Genomic DNA, 17289 nt, shown 5'->3' on the forward strand with positions numbered 1-17289 from the left:
AAAAAATAAATGAATAAAATGTGTTTGTTATATTATCATGTTTTACTACCAAACAAAAGATTAATAATATGATAATTAAACTTTTTTTTTTTTAATATATATAATTGTTTTTATGAGCTTATTAAAAATATATACTAGAGAAACCCAATAAAATCTCAGAATATACGTACAATACGAAAACATGGAGACTAAATTAATGACATATTATAATAATAATTGAAAATAGATGGTATAAGACTTATGGTTTATAAATGTATAGATAAAAAGTAACAGTGACTACCTTCTAAAAAAACTGGTATCACTTTTGCAGTGCCTCTTCCTTTGTGGGGGAGCTCCTTACGGTTTATTACTTTTTAACTTCTATTATTCAAAGTTATTTACAAACGTTATTTCCAAAATAAAATTTATTATTTGTCGATTTATTTATATGTGTATCAAGCTTAGTTACAAATCTTAAGACTAACTTATATTAAAGCCGGGAAGACGAACAAATCCAGGTATTTTAATGATTTTCTTTACCTTTTTTGCCAGTATAGGCATGTCGTTTCAGTCGATCGTATAAGTCTTCTTTAGTTCCATAAAGTGATGCATTCGATCTAGGCAGTGTGCTCATTTTTAAAGTGTTACCTATGAATGTAATAAATAAAATATTTTAATAAATAATATTATTTTAATAAATAATAAATAAAATGCGTGTATTTAGAGGAGTATTAAATTGTAAAGTATTAAAGTATTAAATTTTTTTTTGTTGTACATTTTAAGCAAATTAATTAGTTTTCTAAAAATTAATTATTAATTTCTAAATATCTCGAATGTTCGAATGTATAAATGTCAGAAACATTTACTGTGTTTCTATCTGTTCTTGTAATTTGTTGGAGATATCTGATACAAAGCGACGATCTCTTTGTCCCTGATATTGGAGTAAACTATTTTCTAAATTTCACAAATGATGTATATACTTTAAGCAATGTCATTGACAGATTCATTCAGCCCGCTATAACTACTTATCTAACAAATTTAGTAAATTCATTAATATCAATCGTACTTTTATGTGATAGTTATAGGCGTAGCTAAAGAGAGGATATGCGCAGGGCCACCTCTCTTCGTTGTTGTAGAAACATTTCATTATGACAAATGGGCCTATTGGGAAATGCTTTGAATATGGCAAATGTAATAAAAAAAAACGTAAATTCAAATTTGATTGACTGATTAATAAATATATTCTATTCCAACGATTTTTACAGTGTAGAATATAACTAGTCCTGCGAAATCCAAAGTTTATTTCTAAAAATTCTATACACTTAACTTTATTAACCTTATATTAGATTTAGGATCTAGTGCGCATTATAATAACACAATACAAATATAATACAAAGATTTACATTAATCATTTTTATCGATATTTATAAACATATATATTATATATAATATAATATTATAGACATATATGTCATTGCCGCACTTTAAAATTTAGGTAAAAGATATAAGAATGCATTTTAAATTACACTTACCATCTTTCATGTAGGTTTCATTATAAAAGTTTGGCATTTCCCATCCATCTTCTTCATCATCATAGTAGTGTGCATATGTGCTATGATGAGACGGTGCTATCGATTCAGCGTAAGGTGTATGCGCACCGTAATAGAAGTTTACTTGTGAACCAGTCTGATCAATAGCGGGTGTTAACATTTTCTTGGGATCACGTCGTTTTGTGGAACGCACGCATATCATCCATATGAGAAGTACAATTATAATAATGAATATAACAGCACCTGCAATGCCACCAGCGATATAGGCAAATTCTGAACGCTCAGCACAGTATGGTCCTGTAAAAGAGCCTACGCAACGGCAAGATGGCGTGCCTTTAAGATCTTTGACACATGTGCCTGAGTTTTCACAATATCCATTGCAAACATCAATACACTCCATGCCAGTTCCATTAAAACCAGGTTTACATTCACATTTAAAGTCTGACGTCTCTGGCACAAGTATGCAGTATGCATTTGGATCACAGTGTGGTTTGCCTTCAGCAATATGTTCGCAGGGATTTGTGCATTCTGACTGAGATGTTGCGCCAGTGATTTTTGTGCTGTGATTCGGTGGGCACTGAATGCAGGATGTTTGTTGTGATTCCGGTTGATAGAAACTTTTAGCGCATTCAACGCACATATTAAGTGTGCCATTAAGGTAAGTGCCAGGTGAACAGACAGGTAACGTACATTCCTCTACTGAACTGGCGCCTACTTTTGGTGTAGTACGTCCAATTGGACAACCGGCGCAGGAAGGTTGCACGCCTTGTGAACGATAAGTGCCACGAGGACAAGGTTCACAACGACCATCAACACCAAGTTGCATACCTGAGCTGCATTCATCACGACATTCTTTTCGTGATGTTGCTTCACTTGAGCGTGTTGTTTGTCCAAGACCGCAGAGTTCGCAACTAAAGGAACCTTCATTTGATTGATAGAATCCATGACCGCAAGGTCTGCACAAACCTGTATCAGAATCAAAGTATTTGCCTGCAGGACAGCGTTCTTTACAATCTGCTGCTGAACGTGCACCTGGACCAGCTGTTACACCAGGTCGACCCGCAATGACAGGACATTTACTGCATTGTAATTGTCCAGTTTCTGATTGATAGGTACCACGTTCGCAAGCAGCACAGGTTTGGTTGGCTGTATTATAATAGGTTCCGATAGCACAAGGTACACAATCAGGTTCCATAACAACTTGACCAGTTGGACAAGCATACTTTGGACTTAATTCAAGCGATGCTGGATCATGTTCTGTATTTGGTAAAATGTCATGTACTACGAATTTTCCATCTTCAAGTATGTGTTTCTCTAATAACGCCTGAACAGTTGAACGTTCACCAGTAGTTGAGTGAATTACAGGGTCACTAAAATATTAGTTTTAAGATATAATTTGTTGAAGTTTTAATTTGTTGTAATTTTTATTGAATGCAGTTTTATAATGAACTTACTTGGCTGCTTGGAACACAACTTCAACTTTGTACGAATCACCTCCACTTGTCTGTTGACGTCCCTGACGCGTATTTTCGCTTATTGCATCGTCGTTTTCACATTCTTGACCTTCGCATTCACTATAAATTGAACAAAAATTAATATACAATGTTATTAATAAAATCATGTCACATTTTAAGCAATTTTCAATCAGGCAAGTAGTTTCTTAAAAAACTATTCTCATAATGTGTCTGTTTGTAATAATAATTGAATATATAATTAAAGTACAAAGTTTACTAACTTATCACTGAAATTATCAGTCTGACGACGGAATCGCTTAGTTTGACCAGGACGATGGTGATCACATTTTACATCTACTTCAATATCCTTGCATTCTCTATGAAAACAATTACATATTGGTTATATTTGACTAGCTTTAAAATATATTGTATTCTACCTTGTGCCTTCCACCGAGTTCGAACATAAATTCCAATCTCTATTCAAAGCATTAAGAGAATTCGTAACTTTTTGCCGCAAAACTGCTTGTCCAGCCTTATTGCAAAGCACATCTGATGGGAAGACCATTTTTATTCTGAACACACGCTGAGCTGGTTTCGATGCTAAAATATAAAAAGTAAAATAACATATTATTTACTATTTGTACTTTTTGTCGACAAAATTTTTTTCCTTTTTAAGTTAATATTAGTTGATAGTTGAAACTTACGTGAGCAAGCAGGGTAGACCAATGGCATGGAAGGTTCACGTGTTGGACGCCAAAATCCTTCAGCACCACATGTATAAAATTCTGGTACTTCTTCTGAGAATCGCAAGCCAGCATTACAAGCTATTTCACAAACCTTAAACTGTCCGCCTGCACCCCAGTCTTTACACACTTGAGAACCGCCAATTGGGTCTGCTAATGGTTGACAAAACTCGGCTGTAATGTACAAACAATTGATAAAAAATGCTTAGCTATTTTCTTATGTAAAGAGGAAAAAATGTTTATAGAATAACTTACTTAACAAAGAAACTTTGAAGCTGCACGAAGCAGTATTGCCTGCTGCATCTGATGCAATGTATGTAATATCATAGGAACCCCATAAAAGCGTTGTACCGGGTCTATGTCCATTACGCTCTACAATTTTCGTTACACCAACATTGTCACTGAAGTGTGGTTCATCCCAGTTAACTACAGCAGAGCCATTCTTAGCTATAACCCACAAATCTCCAGGACAGTGTTCAACTACAGGTGCCTCTTTGTCAACTAATAACTGCTGACAATTTGGTCCACTATACCCGTTTAAGCATTTGCTTTGTCCGCACATTGATGGCACATTACGTTCAACACCACCTGAAGTAATTTCATATCCAGCCCAATTAAGAATTAGACCTTGATAAAGTACAGGTTCTGATCGGCAATCGCGTACTTGTTTCTGAATTTCAGAAGTGATATCTAAAGCACGTCCCCAAATCTGTGCTTTTGTTATAGTACCTTGGAAACCAGTTTCTGGATATGCAACAGCATGATTAGTATCATCTGGTTGTGGACGTCCAAGCACAGCCCAAGCAAATTGTGGGAGTGTTTTGCCTACCGCATATTCTGCTTTACTAGCGATCAAACCTTCTGTTATCAATTTCAACTGCCCGCTAATACCATCCCAAACAATAGCTACATGATGCCATTGCCCATCATTGACGGATGTGTACTCACCGAAGGATAAGAAAATATCTTGCTGATCTGCGAAAAGTGACACCTGTACTCCACTAGAATGTGCTTGTATCATCATCCGACGATGACTGGCAATATGAGCTGATTTTACTCCATACAATGTAAAGAAGATTCCAGTGTCGTCTTTTTGTGCAAATTGTACCCACATAGCTATAGTTAAACTATTGGATTCACTAGTATAGAACGGTACAACTTGAGCCGCTGTTGATCGTGAAGCATCACTAAAGTACAAATCGTAATCTACTTGTATAGTTTTACGGCAGTCATCGCCAGTCATATTAAAACCACATTGACAGTAAAAGCTATTTGTTAGATCGATACATGTTGACCCAGGTGGGCAAGAATTATCTTTACAATCTATTATATCCTCTTCACAATTTTTGCCCTTATAACCCTTTGGACAGACACATGTGTAGCCACTGCCATTATCAATGCATGTAGCACCATTTTGACAAATATCTGCATCACAAGCATCGAATTCATATTGACATCCAATGCCAGAGTAGTCTTCTGGACAAGTACAGTTCAAACCAGATCCATAGTCTTGACATTTACCGCCATGCATGCATGGATTACCAATGCAACGTTCGGGAGCAGTTTCACAATTCTTACCATCTGTACCACTTGGACAGACACAGAAGTAATCCTCAAATAAGTCAATACAATTAGCATCATTTTGACATGGTGCTTGCACGTTACAAGTTGTTATTTGTTGTTCGCAACGCATTCCGCTCCAGCCAGTTGCACAAAGACATTCAAAACCGCCAACACGGTCTCGACATTGTGCACCATTCATACATGGACTTGTCATGCAGTCGTCAATGTCACTTTCACAGAGTGCGCCTGTGAAGCCATCACGGCAAACACATTCAAATTTGTTGTCTAAATCTAAGCAACGTTCAGTACCGACGGGATTACAAGGATCACTTAAACATTCATCAATTTCAGCCTCGCAACTAAGTCCTACAAATCCAGGACGACACTTGCAAGTAAAACCGTCGAGTTGATCCACACAAGTTGCACCGTTTTGACAAGGATTAGATTCACAATCATCTATTGTATGTTGACATTTCTTACCAGTATAACCTGGCTCACATGCACAACTGTATCCATCAACTAAGTCAACACATGTCCCATCATTTGCACATGGATTATCTTTACAATCATCAATATTAATATCACAAGATTCACCTGTCCAACCAGGATGACAAACACATTCATGAACATAAAATTTGTCCACACAAGTGCCATGCTTGCATGGTTCAGAAAGACACAAGTTAATTTTCTCTTCACAACGTTTTCCAGTAAATCCAGGTGGACAAGAACATTGGAAGTCATTAACCAAATCGGTACAATTGGCACCTAATAAGCAAGGATTTTCTGCGCAGTCATCTATATTTTTCTCACAATGCATACCTTCCCAACCAGGAAGACAATCACATTTATAACGACCTTGCTGTAAAGCTAAGCAGCTAGCGCCATTTGAACAAGGATTTCCATTGGCTGTACATGGGTCAATTGTAGCATCACATTCACTACCAGTATAACCACTTCTACACAAACAAGTGAAGTTCTTGTAACCTGGTTCATTTTTGCACATAGCTCGCGCTGGACAGGTCTCGTTGCTGCAATCGCTAACTTCCTCTTGACAATTAATACCAGAGTAACCAGCAGGGCATTCGCAGCGATAACCTTGCGGCAGATCAGTACATGAGCCACCGTTGTAACATGGTTGAGAGGCGCACTCATCAATATCAATTTCACAACGTCTGCCTGAAAAACCAGCCGGGCAGAAACATTGTACTCCGTGTCCCATTGGTACGCACAATCCACCATGTTGACAAGCACCGTCTCCACAAACAACTGGTTTGCACTCTTCACGACCTTTACCACCTGGTCCATCAGTTCGCATGTTTGTAGGACATTCGTTACAAGTTTGTGATCCAGCCACGCTTTGATAATAATTTACAGGACAGGGTGAGCAGGGTGCAAGTCCAGTAGAAGAGTAGAATCCAGGTGCACATTTTTGGCGACATAATTCTTTAGTAGCAGTGGCGGGCTGGAAGGTAAAAGTATTTTGTGGGCAAGCTTGGCAATCCTTGAAACCACCTGTGGGTGGATCAGCAGTAAACGAGTTGCGCGGACATTCCAAACATGGTACCAATCCGGTTGGTGAATATGTACCATAGCCACAAACAGGTATGCAATCTGACAATGCTTTCGAACCTTCTTCCTTGGTATAAGTACCAGCAGGACAACGTAAACAAGTGCCTTGACGATCGCGATTTTGATAATAACCACGCGGACAATACGTACAAACACTTTGACCGACACTTACATAAGTACCTGCAGGACAATGCAAGCATCGTGGTACATCACTGGTATCCATATTAAGTACTTCTCCTACACTACAAGTAAATCCTCTGGAAATATTGCTTTTTAAAGCTCTTAATGGTGGACATTGGTTGCCTATGCTAGAGATGTTGAGTAATGAATCGATTACCGCACTGGCATATGGAACACTTAAATCGAAGATTAAATTAAGTGTTGAACCACAAAGATCGTAGAGTCGTGGCTCTCGCACTCCTGGCAAAATAGAAAGTATGAAATCCATTTTAACAACATTTTCTTCTAAGAGAGCGGGTACTGATCGGACAAAAGATACATTCATATTAACGTTAACAGCAGAGCAACGTTGTGAAAGCACACGATTTACGCTATCATAATGCTGACTTAGTAAATCTTGATATTGTGTGAGACACGATTGAGCTACAGCACCATTAGCACGATAAGTAACAGTAGCAGTTACAAGATAATCAGCTTGTTCAGTATTCTCAGAAACACAATCAGGTACAACTGATGTAGGCTTCCATAGCCTTGAAGTTTCACAAGAAAACGATTTCACAGGCTCACCATCAGTAAATCGAAAACCTGATTTACAGGTAGCAATACACTCAATACCACGATCACCACGCAAACATTTTATAGCACCATTAGCAGGTGGTTGTAATTCCCAGTCTACACAAGGAGAAGCTTGTACTGAAACTTGGAAGTGACAGTAGGCACGATTGTTGAATTTATCTATCGCTGTTACTGTTACATTTTCAAATCCGCCAATCGGTATAACAGCATTTTCTGGAGTATATGTTATACGTACTTCACCGGAATCATCCGAAGTTTTAATACGATTGCGTGTATCGTTAAAATTAGCATTATAGCTTTCTTGCCTATCGACCAATTCAATCACATAACTTTGAGGACATTGCAGCAGTGGAGGCGTCACATCGGGTACTGTTATATTTATTTCACAAATGGCTACATTACCATCATAATCAAATGCTACATATTTGACAACTGTATCTTTGAACACAAACGATGGTGTCTTGAAGTTCTGAGGTTTCACTTCTAAACGAGCAATGGAACCAGAATTATCAACTGCAGTAGGTTCTGTAAAGTTGACTGGCAATACTGCACCGTTTTCATTACGTTTCACAATTATAGGTTGTTGTGGACAATTTTGGAATATTGGTGGTTCATTATCCACACAAGGTGAATAACCATAATCATATCCTAGCAATGGTTCTTTTTTAGGTTCTTCACAGCCCATTAATTCGAATTTCAAGCAAGCATTGTCCATATAACTTACAATGCCCAAAATCACAAATCGCGCTTGAACATATTTTGGCAGGGTAATCATTGCTAACTCGCCATAGTTTCCTGGATCCCGCATAGTTAGATTAAAGTTTGGATAGTAAACAACATAATTATCACTCTCCGTTTGCTTATAGAAGAAACGAATTTCAGTAGGACGTCCTACGATATCATTGGTAACCACTCCTTTAACAAGGATAGCTTTAACACGGTGTAGTTGGCCGAGATCAACGCTGACATATGTAAATGCTTCTTGCTTTCCACACCAACCTGTGGCAGAATTCAAACGGATATTTCTAGCTTCATAGTTCGGTCGTTCGGATGTCGCATTAATGGCAGAGTCTGGTATTTTGCCAGAAGTTAAACCTAAAGGTTTAATAACTTTACATTCAGGCTCTCTGATACAAGTGATAGGCCGAGGATTAATAAGTATGTAACCAGGTCGGTTACATCCAAAGTATACTTCTGAACTTTGCTCATAGCTTCGTGCTATTTGTCTACCATCACTAGGACGACCTGGATCATCACAAACTGGTCCTTCACATCTCAAATCACCAAAATCCCAGATACCATCAGCTTGGCATCGAACTACATTATCATGACGTGCTGTTTCTCCAGCAAGTTTAAATGTGTGCTGACAACCAAAGAAAAATGAACTTTGATAACGTGTGTCAACAAATTGACCATATTCAGCGCCTGGTGTTGGCATAGGTTGATAACAGTCGATACGTGGGCAGCTTGGTTGAGAGCCAGATAGCCAATAGTCAGGTAGACCAGGTTTCGGATCATAAACACATTGCCGGAAACCAGCAGAAGCAGAACCTTTGAGGTGGCGCCCAGCAGAGTTGCAAGCTACGGTAACATTATCTCTAAACGGCACAAGCACTGATTCAGGATCTGGTCGCACAACAGTGAGCCCTTCTAATTTATCATCAGGAAGAGAAACGCATTTAGCATCTGAAATTAAAATAGAAATTTTACTAATACATTTTACTGTTTTTTAATTACTGTATCTACTTACAATTGCATTCAGGCACTGTTGCATTCCATTGTCCATTTGACAAGCAAAGCAATGCAGAACTACCGGACATGATATAACCGAAATTACATTGGAATCTTACAACATCGCCAAAGTGATGATCGTATTTATCGGAAAGTAATTTGCCATTTTCAGGTTCGAGAAGTTGTGGGCACATAAGTGGTACACAAGTTTTGTTGCGGCGATATGTGTCACCATCGCGTTCACCAGTTTCAGTTTTTTCAATACTAAAGCCGGCAGTGCCGTTTACTGTATATAACTGATAACCAGTGTTACAAGCGCAACTGTAACTACCAGGCGAGTTAATACATTTTTGATGGCATCCTCCATTATTTTTGGAGCACTCGTTTATGTCTACACAATCTAAACGAGTGCAACCCATTAGCTCCATGCGTAAACAGGGTGCACCCACATAATCTTGTATACTTAAACGTATGAAACGTGCTTCGATTGGCATAGGTAAGTTAAGTATAGATAAAGTAGGTTCCAAAATTCGGAACTCAACCGTAGTGCCATCAGGGTTCGTATAATCTTTAAAAACATCGGTCAACTCATTTGTGTATTGCAAGCGTACTGCAGAGGTGAAAGCTATATTTCCATCTAAACGTTCAACTGACATTGTGCGAAAACCACGTAATATAGTTGGAGCTTTAAGGTCAATTAAAATCCAATTTGCACCTGGTTCAGTAGAAGCGCCACACCAACCGACAGAGTTAAGTCGTATCATACCTTTTGTGTAACTTTCCTCATTACCAGATGTGCTAATACTCTCATCTGGTATGCCACCATTAGCAAGTCCCAAATCACCTACTGGTCGACATTCCGTTGTAGGAGCAAATCCAGATCGACACTGGCAATGAAAAGAACCATTTGTATTCATACATTCAGTCGTCGCTAAATCGCATTGTGTGGAAGTACATTCATTAATATCTTCGCAAGTAGGGGGATTTTCGAATTCTTGCTCAGTATTACAACGTATAATGTTACTGCCAATTAATTTATAACCTTTGAAGCACTGCACACGTGCATCATCGCCATAATAGTATGACCGCGCAGCATCAACTACAAAACCATTTTCAATCTTTGGATATTCATAGCAACGTTTTCTTGAGCAACGTGGTACATCGCCACTCCAAGTTCCATTTGACATGCATATTAAAACTGGATGACCAGTACGTTCATAGCCGGATTCACATTCATAATTTACAATTGTGCCGTAACTTCGTCCACCACCGTTTAAAAGTGTAACATTGGCATGCGGTACTTCTGGCAAAGGAGCGCATTGTGAAGCCATACAAGTAGGTTTCCGTTCCCAACGGCCATCTGGTAAACACGAAATTTTCTCGATAGGTTCACTCGAAGCAAAAGCAAAACCAGCGTAACATTGATACATGGCAATTCCACGATATGTTACATTCGACGACCCAATAGAAAATCCATTATCAATTTGTGGTACGGGACCGCAATAAACCTCTGAGCGAAATAAATGTAGTTGTTTTTAATAAAATTATATATAAAATATTGTACAATTAACTAACCTTGACACTTAGGTATATAAGATACACTCCAATTGCCACCTTTCATGCACTCTGTTTGTATAATCGTTTTTCCAGTAGCAAATTCCTGTCCAATGGGGCATGTAAATGTAACTACAGTACCAAATGCTGTGTCACGACTTGAAGCTAAAGCACCAATGCCAGGTTTAAGTTCCGGACAATCGGAGGAAAATGTTGCAGTCCAACTAAAAGCAAGTTCAAATAGCATACATTTGATTTTAACCATACGTGTAATATTGTAATATTTAACTTACCCAGGAGCACTGTGTAGTGCATCAGAATTAAATTTAATGAGCATCTCTCCGGATGAAGCAGTCAAAGTTAGTTTTGGAACTGCTGTACCTGTGAACCCATTGCCAGAGTGTAAACGCAAGCCAGAAGTAGATGAACCATCATAAACTTGTACAAAATCACTTTTATGCACCACAAATTTATCAAATTTCAAAGACAACGGTGTGCCCAGACTGTTACGTATTGTGAAAAAACATTCCTGATTTTTAGGGTAATCACCAAGTCCATAAGCAGGTGAGGTCACAGTACCATTGCGTGCAGTAATTGTAGCTTTACAGCCTTGTATATAACGCAAACTAAATCCTTTGCCAGAATCACCCAAGCTCGATTTAAAGTACAAATACAATGAATTTCCTGTTGATATTATAACTTTTTTATTATTATTGGTGCCACCAGTAAGTCTTGCAATTGGACGGCTCATAGGCGATTCACCATCACGTATAAGCATATAATCACGGCCCTCTAGTATATCTAAATCATCAACTTCAACAGAAATTATGCGTCCGTTTTGTGCTTTAATTATATAAAGGCACTCTAAGCCACCCGGATACTTTTTAGGATAATTTGGACTAGTTAATATTTGGCGTTGCAAAGTAGCTGTTAAAGTGCCGCCACAACTATTTGGTTCCGTTTTCCATGTAGCACGAAAACCTTTACGTTCTACACTACCATCGGTAGTAAACTTAACAATCATGAAATTGGAAGCAGATACAAGTGGTTGTGTAGTTAAATCCAATTTTCCACTCAGAGTAGCTAAAGACACTGATTTATCTTCAGTACGTCCACCAACCAAAATTTGTACAGTATCAAAAGTTTTTTCAGTTTCAAAATCTTGGAACTGCAGTATTATGTTACTACCCAAGGGACCTTCTAAAGTCCACTTACATTTACTCAAAGCAGCATATTTGTGTGGATAGTTTGGTGATTCAATAACATCACCACCCGATTGCATATGATAATGGCATTGTGCTGGGCAATCAAGTTCATCGGAGCCATCGCCACAGTCATCAGATCCATCACATTTAAATGCCTGGTTCACACACAAACCATTTGCGCAATGAATTGAATTTTGTGGACACGCAGGCGCACGACACATAAACGGAAGCAAGCTTTCGCAAGTACCCAAACCCCAGGATTGCAATTTTGAAGCAAATGTTGCTGCAACGCATTCACCTGACATCGGATCTGGTTGATGTAATGACCAAAAGCCCGAGTACTGAGAAACAAGTGCACCCGATGCAGACTCCAAAGTATTTGTACGCAAATCATCCAGTGATGCCAAACCCAACCAATATTTGTCCGAAGCACGGCGGTTGGGATCGCTCGATGTCGCAATTGTGAGTGTATCGTTATTTTCCGCGTAAGAGTCAATCACAACCAATTCGGCACCATATCTAAACGATAAGAAGAAATTGATATATTATAGCTCACAAATTTTTAGTATATTTAATTTACGTGTGAACATTTTTATAATTCAAAAATTAATATAAAGTGTAAAACTCATTTCCCGCGTCTATCGTAAATTGTAAATTTGTTATATAATTAAATTTAATAATGATAAATAAATTTAACTTTTGCAAATAGAAATATGAAAATTTTTATTCCCATATTTCACGCATGTGAATTAAAATTTTTATTGTTATAATAACAATTGTCATTAATAAAGTTCAATGAATATTATTTAAATTATTTTCCCAGGAAGAGAGAAGAAATTAAAATAGTTGTAGAAAACTAAACGCAATAATAATTTCAGTTCAGTTTTCAGTGAGGCAGTCTTAAATGAATAGAAAATCAGACGGAGGTTTAATAAATGTTTACGTCTTTATTGAAAAAAAGGTGCAGATGGATTCAAAGATTTTGAAATGGCATTCTTCACTAAATTGTTACTCACTACATGAGTCAATTTTCAAATGATCAGCTTTTCGATGAGTTCTATTTTACTATATATATTTACTATTTCAAGAGCATTATTACGATTAGTTTCGGTAATTGGAAAACATTATATATGATGAAGTCTGGGAAATATAGTACTTATTTTAAAATATTTATCGAGTAATAAATGTTTAATTGCATTATGTTGTGTATGATAATTCGTTATTCTGATAGGAACTTACAAACTATAGTTTCATAATGCTTGGTTTTGATCGAGCGATTAAAATACACAAAGCTCTCTGTTGACCAAGTGACTAAAAGCGAATTCGATCTTAAATAGCGAATTCATGTCGCCATGCTCGGTCCAAATCTTTTTTATCAAAAACATGTCCTACATTTTATATATCCATTTGAGATAGACACTTTCACTACGAAACGTACAAATAATATTCTTTTCGACTGTCTGGACTTGCTTTATTTATTTTAAATAAACAATGCTACAAAATTTGAAGACAAATATCAGTGGTGCCTTAATTTGTGACCGACTTTAATGTAGATTTTTGAGTTTTAACATATTTGCTAAGCAACATTCGAATGCCTGAAAAATTCATTCAAGTCTTCGAATCCATAGATTTTGTTTCAAAGTTAGTCTAGGAATGCTTTAAACTTCCTAATACTCTAGCATCAAGGAACTATATTACTGTAATGTAGGTACCGGGACATGAAGGGCATACTTTCATAACTTCACAAATAACTTATTATGTGAACAGGAGAAACAAAACATTGAACATTGGAGACCACAAACAGAGATGTGGTAGTCAAGATTCATTGATCCTGAACACATCAAAGTTGATGATATCCTTAACCCTAGCAGAAACGATATTAAACTCTACTCTGAACTTCTTACAGGTCACTGTAGACACAATTACCACATCAAGATTATAGGTGCGGTAGAAAGCGATTCCGGTCGATTCTATGGAACTACCCATCGGCGCCAAGAAGTAGACTTATGTAGCTTGAAAGCGGGTCCTTATCCCAAATCAAATAGTAAAAGTTAAGCCAACAGCAATTACGATATTTATAAATAGCCTAGAATTATTTTAGTTGGGTCTTTAGGCGCATAATAGATCTTTTAGATCGGGGTGCATTCATAGCCTATTAATTAATTATAAATAGTCATTTTGTTACATAAATGTTTTGTCAATTGAAAAATCAAACTAATAGCTTTGAGTTATTTATTTTATTTTTTACATAAGATTCAGTAGCTTCAAACGGATATGTGACTTACGCTCTTATTCAACTGATCCGATAGATTTTTTATTTCTCTAACGTTTGCATATTTGTCTGTATTGTATATCGAAGGATGTTCAGAGAAACATTACTTTTTCATCTCTGTATGTCACCACGCCTGCGTCTATGATTTTAACAAGCATGAAAGAACTTGGAATTATTGCATCATTTTGAGTGTATTTTTTGGAAAAATAATAAAATTAATAAAATTGATTACCATCAATTAATGTGGACTTTCTCATTTTGCAGACAATGCCAATTTCATCATAGTCTAACCATAGCTTTAAGTAACTAGTAACCCAAAGGTGGTATAACTTATATATAACTTGACAAATATATCAAATCTAAAAATATTAAGTCAGCGTTTAAAGAGATATCATAGAACTTGACAAATAATTGAAAATTTTTTATTATTAATGAATAAACTTAACACCTCTTTTCATTTTGGTAATGATAATAGTAATGGTTTATGGGTTAGGCTGAGGCCTTTATGCACTGCGACCAGTTTGATCTATTGTGCACCCCATTGCATTTAGGCATTTAGTATCTCGAGGAATCAAAATAGCTCCTTTGGAGGGAGTTTTTGAAGATCTTCATTCTCGTAAAATTTTGTGCCTTCTATGGCCTAGTACGTCACAGTTGGTGATCAAATATTTTATATTCTCTTCCTTATTACAGCAGAATCTGCAAATATTTGTGTCGGATATACGTACTTTGTATAGGTGTTTATTGCAGGCGGCAGCGGCCTATTTGGGCATCAGAGAGTGACTTTAGACTCTACTTGTTTAGGTTGTGAACGATGTTTACTCTTTTGGCATCAAAACTCAAGAATTTTTTGAAATGAGTGGACATACCTATCTTTCCATCTTATGTATGGTATGTTTTATGTGACAGAATATCACTTAAGGATTTAAGACTTTTTTTCATATTTTTTGTGATTGTCCAACATTGCTTTGACACTAAGATGGAAGTTTTTCTTCATTTTTTCTGTGTAAAATAAGGAATCTTTTGCCTAAAAGATGTAATGGCCTTCAGGTGAAAGGCAGAATAAAAACGTTCGATGAAAGTTACAAAAATATATGTAACTCATTGGTAATTCTGTTCTCGCCCTGTCAATATTGCTAATTAGTTTAAGATACAATTTCAAAAAAAAAAAATGTAATTCTGTTATTAACAAATTATTATTAAGACTAATTTTATTAAAAATTCTTAACTGCTTGATAATTCGTTATTTATTTCACATATTGCTGATATTATTTATCAGCAATAAAATAATATTACTGATACGATAAAATTTTAAATATTTGAAATTATATTAAAAGTTAAATAAATACAATAAAAAAAATTCAGAGATTGATATTTCAATAAAAAAAATTTTTTTAAAAATCTGAAACAGTATTTTAAATAGATTGTAATTTGGTATGTAAAACAAAAGTAATAAAGTATTATTATTTAATGTTTATTTATAGTTACTTTGAAATTTTATACAAAACACGTTTTTGTCACTTAATTTCACATTTGATTTTTATTTACTTTTTTAGTTATTTTTGCATAAATCAATTTATTTACTTGTTGTCTCCGCACAAATTAGCATGCTAGCCGCGTGGATAGATGGATAGATAGATAGTCGCATAGAAAAGGGTCAATAAACGATTTGACAAATAATTCAAGCTGTTTGCCTATACAACAAAGGTGCCATACTAATTATTTGGCTATGTAAAAAAGCCGGTGCGGATACTGGCATGGGATTTTGAGTACTTGTTTCTGTCTTTATTTAAAATAATTGAATTCGTAATACAAAACTTGAAATTTTATTTCAATTTCTTTCCTCATGCGGACGAGGTACATTGCATTGGTGAAAACATGGTCAGTTATAGAAAACCGCATACTTCAATGTGAAAATTGTAATTGTTAAACTTTCTTTTAAACAATAAACTTCATTGAATTATTGGCTAACGCTAGCTTTTAAAGACAAAATTAATTTCTTTAACTTGGTGTATAGTACAGCGTAGTACGCTGTACTAAGGAAATATCAATACGATCGAAAGTTTTTGACAGAAGATTATTTATTAATATTTTTAATAGTTGACCTATTGGTTATAATATATAAATTTGATTAATAAATAAAATGAATATTTTGAAAGGGATTTGACCTGCCAAGAAAAATGAGTGCCGTTCATTTTACAAAAATTGAGACAGAAGAATCCATTCAAATAATTTTGATATGACATATTTGGTTCAAAATTATTTAACAAATAAATTAAATGTTTGTCTTGATTGTTAGTTTAGTTTAATTGCAAGATATCGGAATAAAATAATGATGTCTTTTGACTACATTATTTAATATCATCTCTCTTAAAGTATTTATGAAGACATGCATAATACATACATCATATTACAGTGATGAATGGAAGTCATTATCTTCGAAATATATAACTTATCAGTACACAAATAAAAGTAATATGATAGTCACGTGTGAAAAATATTCTTCACTTGGTTTTTTAATTTAAACCTGCAAATAAGCATTTAGCAAAAAATTGTGATTTGAAACTACAATATACAATAGTCCATTATCACAATACCTCGATTGTCAAACTGATTTTACTCTAACGCGTACAGATGTGGTGACTATCACACAAAATTAAGAATAACACAATTACAGTATTACGTATTCAAGCGACAACATATCTGTGTTTAATTGCTATATGATAAATGTTACTTTCAATAGAAGTACAATAGACCTTACTTATTCTAATATCAATGAATGTAGCAGTTTTTAATTATGAATTACAATAATCAGAATAAATTGAATAGCACAATGCGAACCATATGAAATGTAGTCTAGCATTATAAGGAATGTTTAGGATATTCTACAAGAGCTTGACTATAACATAAGTC

General features: G+C 35.7%; 1 protein-coding gene across 2 annotated transcripts in view; it reads right to left on the reverse strand.

The window, feature by feature from the left end:
* The window catches only part of LOC119689665, an 80653-nt gene that overhangs the window by 1347 nt on the left and 62017 nt on the right, over positions 1-17289 (reverse strand). Inside the window, exons 5-14 of one of the 2 annotated variants that reach the window (XR_005253469.1) lie at positions 11193-12623; positions 10921-11123; positions 9365-10855; positions 3982-9300; positions 3688-3900; positions 3421-3583; positions 3265-3360; positions 2984-3103; positions 1512-2899; positions 281-627 (exon numbers count right to left, since the gene is read on the reverse strand). Coding sequence is in view for 1 of the 2 variants with exons in the window: in XM_038104543.1 (XP_037960471.1) it covers positions 520-627; positions 1512-2899; positions 2984-3103; positions 3265-3360; positions 3421-3583; positions 3688-3900; positions 3982-9300; positions 9365-10855; positions 10921-11123; positions 11193-12623 (10532 nt within the window). In the remaining variant the exon portion in view is untranslated. The remainder of the gene's footprint in view (positions 1-280; positions 628-1511; positions 2900-2983; positions 3104-3264; positions 3361-3420; positions 3584-3687; positions 3901-3981; positions 9301-9364; positions 10856-10920; positions 11124-11192; positions 12624-17289) is intronic. The other variant, XM_038104543.1, reaches the window with a different exon arrangement.

The sequence above is a fragment of the Teleopsis dalmanni genome, chromosome X (assembly GCF_002237135.1).
Source record: "Teleopsis dalmanni isolate 2A chromosome X, ASM223713v2, whole genome shotgun sequence".
Taxonomy (NCBI): Eukaryota; Metazoa; Arthropoda; class Insecta; order Diptera; family Diopsidae; genus Teleopsis; species Teleopsis dalmanni.